This window comes from Galeopterus variegatus, unplaced genomic scaffold (genome assembly GCF_000696425.1).
Source record: "Galeopterus variegatus unplaced genomic scaffold, G_variegatus-3.0.2 Scaffold1741, whole genome shotgun sequence".
Classification (NCBI taxonomy): Eukaryota; Metazoa; Chordata; class Mammalia; order Dermoptera; family Cynocephalidae; genus Galeopterus; species Galeopterus variegatus.
The window spans coordinates 47,628-52,521 of record NW_007727852.1 but is presented as its reverse complement, the minus strand read 5'-3'; the positions used below and the strand labels follow the sequence as shown (position 1 = coordinate 52,521).

At 41.1% G+C, this 4,894-nt stretch overlaps 1 protein-coding gene across 1 annotated transcript; it reads left to right on the top strand.

Moving 5' to 3' along the window:
- The first annotated feature begins 1,913 nt into the window (after positions 1-1,913).
- On the top strand, positions 1,914-4,431 carry LOC103595305 (disintegrin and metalloproteinase domain-containing protein 21-like). Its single transcript, XM_008578676.1, is given in 3 exon segments — positions 1,914-1,946; positions 1,948-2,052; positions 2,054-4,431. Coding segments are annotated over 3 exon segments (2,295 nt in total). The 5' UTR covers positions 1,914-1,917; the 3' UTR covers positions 4,215-4,431.
- Positions 4,432-4,894: the final 463 nt, after the last annotated feature.

The window sequence follows — 4,894 nt, the reverse complement described above, 5'->3', positions numbered from 1 at the left end:
CTCTACAGTTTTTAAATTGCTTCTTTAATTGCCTTCCTTATGAGAATTATTTTGTTGTATTTTCTAGGGCAAGAACTGAAAGGCATTTGCCTTTCCCTAGCATGTCTGATAAAAATTTATTTTGTATTTTGGTTAGTTTAGAAAAAAATTTCAGCCTCAGTATTTGTTATGGTAGTGAGATAAATAGTTACATACAAAGGTGCTTCATTTTCTTTTTTTGGCAGCTGGCTGGTATGGGGATCCAAACCTGTGACCTTGCGTTATAAGGCTGTGCTCTAACCGACTGAGCTACACTGGCCAGCCCACAAGAGTACTTCAAAAAGTTCATGGAAAGATTTGTATTATTTTTCAATTTTATTTTTCCATCAATTTTAAAAAGTACCCTTGTATATTATCGTCAAATTTCAGTAAATCTTTATCAAGTCTTTCATATATGAGTTGTATTTCAGGACCTTTCAAATTTTCCTTGTATGGTGACTGATTTTGAACACTCTTAATGTGGTGACTTTCATAAAGTGCATTGCTGGGCCCCTTTCAGAGTCTTTGTGGAAGTCTGTACAATGAGGGTCCCTGAAGCATAAACTCTGTTAGCCTCAGATTAAACTGTTTGGTTCATTTACATTATAATTGTCTGTTGACTTGTCTGTTTTTACACAGGCTCAGTGTTTCTTAGGCCTCATTTTTGTCAGTAATTTGAGACTATAATGAAATCTATGGACACTCTCCTCAGCAAAAGAAAAGGGTACATAATGTATAAATTACTGAATACAATGTTACAGGCCCCCTAAAGCTTATTCTTGATCCTGTCACAAGTTTCTGCCCTGAATCGATAATTTATTTTCTTTCTCTAGTGTCTAGCACAATGTCCTGTACTTTGTATGCTCCAAACACATAAATCCTTGTTTAATGAATAGGAAATAATTGGATGATTATTGCCAGCCAGACTGTATGCCAAGTGCAAAATTTCTCCACTTCCAAAAACTGTTGGTAAGTATACTTGAGCAAACATTGGCACTTTTCCCTCGCAATCCTAAAATACCAAGCACTCCAATGTCTTTGCCCTCACGAGACAGAGTTCCTTTTTCGAATGCCTTCACACTGCATGGATTCTCGTTTTTCCTTCTGAAGGCATTTCCTTTTGTCTTTGGTATTCTCCTACCAGTACCTGCTCTCCTCATACCCTACAGTACGTCAGCTTTTTGTGAATTTTTTCTTCTTCTAAAAATTATAATCGAATATGAATACATTTTAAGTAGCATTCATTTTTAATCCAAGGCACTTTACCACCCCTCCTCCCTTTTCCCATTTTTCATCATGCACAGAGCTATACTAGGCACTAGAAAGGACAAAAATGAATGAAAATTATAAACCTAGTGGTCAAGGACCTTACAGTCTAATAGAGTTACAGGCAAAGAAGAAGACAAGGATGAGACAGTACGTAACTTTGAGATAAAGAGAAACTAAAATAAATCATAAGATTGATACAAATTGACGTAAGAATTGTTGTGATTATTTTTCATGTCTCCAATTTTGACAGTCAAAGGGGACACTCAACAGTTACACAAGGACAACAGGCATGAACCAAACTATCTTGGACAAATACAGAGTCACCCTACTCTTGTCCCTTTACTTTTGCTGTAACTTTTTATTATGGACATTTTCATACCACCTATAAGGATTGAGGTAATTGTATAAGTACCCATCTTCCAGCTTCAACAATTATCAGCCTATGGCCAATATCATCTTATCTGTACCCCCCAACTTCCCACCCTCGTTTATTGAAAGAAATCCAAAGCATTTTCTTGATTCATCAACCAGTTTTTCATCACTCCATTCTTCTTCTCTCCTGACTTCCTTACCCAGTCCTACCACCATCCCCACCCTTCCTTTATTTTCATTTTCAGCCTTGCAGCTCTGATGGTACAACTCTGCCTGGACACAGATCCATAAAGGTCAGTCCTGCACCCTGCGCAGCTCAGAGGGAGAAGCCAGACCAGCAGTGCCTCATGCCCTGTCGTCTTCTGCTCTGGACAGATCGCTCCAAAATGGTGGCAGTAGAGGTTGGAGCACCCATGAGAGTCAGTCTACTCGTACTCTGGCTTGGGGTGTCTCTGTCCCTTCCTGGCCTCTCTCAGGCTGGGCTCTCCCAACGCTTTGGCCCTCCAGAAGTGGTGATCCCCTTGAAGGTGAGCAGCAGGGGCAGCGGTGCAAAGGCTCCAGGATGGCTCTCCTACAGCCTGCAGTTTGGGGGCCAGAGACACATTGTCCACATGAGAGTCAAGAAGCTGTTGGTGTCCACACACCTCCCTCTGTTCACCTACACGGAGCAGCACGCACTACAACAGGATCAGCCCTTCATCCCTGATGACTGCTACTACCATGGTTATGTAGAGGGGGCCTCTGAGTCTATGGTTGTTTTCAGTGCCTGTTTTGGGGGCTTTCAAGGAGTGTTACAAATAAATGACCTCACTTATGAAATTGAGCCCATTAGGCACTCTGCCACATTTGAACACCTGGTTTACAAGATAAATAATAATGCAACACAATTCTCATCCATAAGATGTGGCTTAACAGAGAGGGAGATAGCACACCAACACTTGGAATTTAAAGAGGCTGAGAATTCAGCTCCAAAACAGAATTCTTCTGGGGACTGGTGGACCCATGCATGGTTTCTGGAGCTGGCTGTGGTGGTAGACCATGATTTCTTTGCTTACTCCCAAAGCAACTTCTCAAAGGTACAAGAGGATGTATTTCTTGTTGTCAACATAGTGGATTCTATGTATCAGCAATTGGGTACTTATGTGATTTTGATTGGAATTGAGATTTGGAATCAAGGAAATGTTTTCCCAATGACAAGCATAGAACAGGTTCTGGAAGATTTCTCTCAGTGGAAACGAATCAGTCTTTCCCAGCTACGGCATGATGCTGCACATATTTTCATTAAAAATTCACTTATAAGTATTCTTGGTCTAGCCTATGTTGCAGGAATATGTCGTCCTTCCATTAATTGTGGAGTTGATAATTTCCAAGGAGACACCTGGTATCTTTTTGCCAACACTGTGGCCCATGAGTTAGGTCATATTTTGGGTATGAGGCATGATGAGGAATTCTGTTTTTGTGGGGGAAAAGGTTGCATTATGAATGCTGTAAAAGTGCCAGCAGAGAAATTCACCAATTGCAGTTATGCTGATTTTACAAAGACCATTTTAAACCAGGGATCATGTCTGAACAGTCCTCCAAGCCTGGGGGAAGTCTTTATGCTGAAGCGCTGTGGGAATGGTATGGTTGAAAGAGAAGAAAAGTGTGACTGTGGATCTATACAGCAGTGTGAGCAAGATCCCTGTTGTCTGTTGAACTGTACTCTGAGGCCTGGGGCTGCATGTGCTTTTGGGCTTTGTTGCAAAGACTGCAAGTTCATGCCATCAGGGGAACTCTGTAGACAACAGATCAATGAATGTGACCTTCCAGAGTGGTGCAATGGGACATCCCATCAGTGCCCAGAAGATGGATACGTGAAGGATGGGACCCCCTGTAGTGACAGTGCCTACTGCTATCAAAAGAGATGTAATAACCATGACCAACAGTGCAGGGAGATTTTTGGTAAAGGTGCAAAGAGTGCATCTCAGAAATGCTATAAAGAAATCAACTCCCAGGGAAACCATTCTGGCCACTGTGGCATAAGTGGCACGGCATACCTAAAATGTAATACCTCTGATATATTTTGTGGAAGAGTTCAGTGTGATAATGTGGAAGAAATTCCCCATCTCCAAGATCATTCTTTGTTGCGGCACACTCATATCAATGGTGTCACCTGCTGGGGTATCGACTATCATTTAGGAATAAGCATACCTGATGTTGGTGAAGTGAAAGATGGCACTGCGTGTGGTCCAGAAAAGATCTGCATCCACAAGAAGTGTGTCAGTCTGTCTGTCCTGTCTCAAGTTTGTCTTCCTGAGACCTGCAATATGAAGGGGATCTGCAATAACAAACATCACTGCCACTGTGGCTATGGGTGGTCCCCACCCTACTGTCTGCTAAGAGGCTATGGAGGTAGTGTTGACAGTGGCCCAGCATCTGCAAAAAGAAGAGATTTCTTGCCACTAATTGTGATTCTTCTTTTATTTGTTCCGATTATTCTGTTGACTTTTGGGCTTCACGTGTATCTTCGAAAACATTCTGTCCCCAAAGATACTAAGGCACCCTCATCAGGTTAAGAAAATATCTCTAATTTAATATCTCATGCATTATTAAGTCTTAGTCTCTTGGCAGTAGAAATGTTAGCACATGCCTGAAACTGAGCATATTTTGGGCAGTTTACAGAAAGATGCAGCAATCTTCCTTTCTATCAGTAACAGAAACATTAAATACAGGCAATTCTTACAATGTTCCTACCTATTCTTCATTGTTTTATGCAGCAAATAAAGCTTCATTATCCCCCCACCTCTGATTTTGTCCTTTTTGTATTTCTTGAGCATAGATATGATTCATGGGAAAGGCAAAAGACAGACTGTTTAGGAGTGTCTTACCTTTCTACTAGCATTTACTAGTTTGGGAAAATTATTTAAATTTTCTGACATTCTGCTTCAAAATCTGAAAAGGGGATTGATGATAATATTTGTCCCACCCAACTCCTTGGGTTTATTTGGTAACCCAAATAGAGAAAGAAGTGAATTCTTATTAAATATAAGGAAACTGTTTAATAAAAACTCCTGACCTTGTTCCATGTATTCTTCCTAACCAAGCTCGTCTATTCTAACACTTTCCCTTAATTTGGCAGTTTGGGTATCTTTTTGGAGTATCTGCTTTCATGCCAAAATGTAAACTCCATCGGCCCAGATCAGGCAGGCCAGCCATCTTTGCTTGGCGCGGCTCCTCACTGAGACGTGCCACTTGC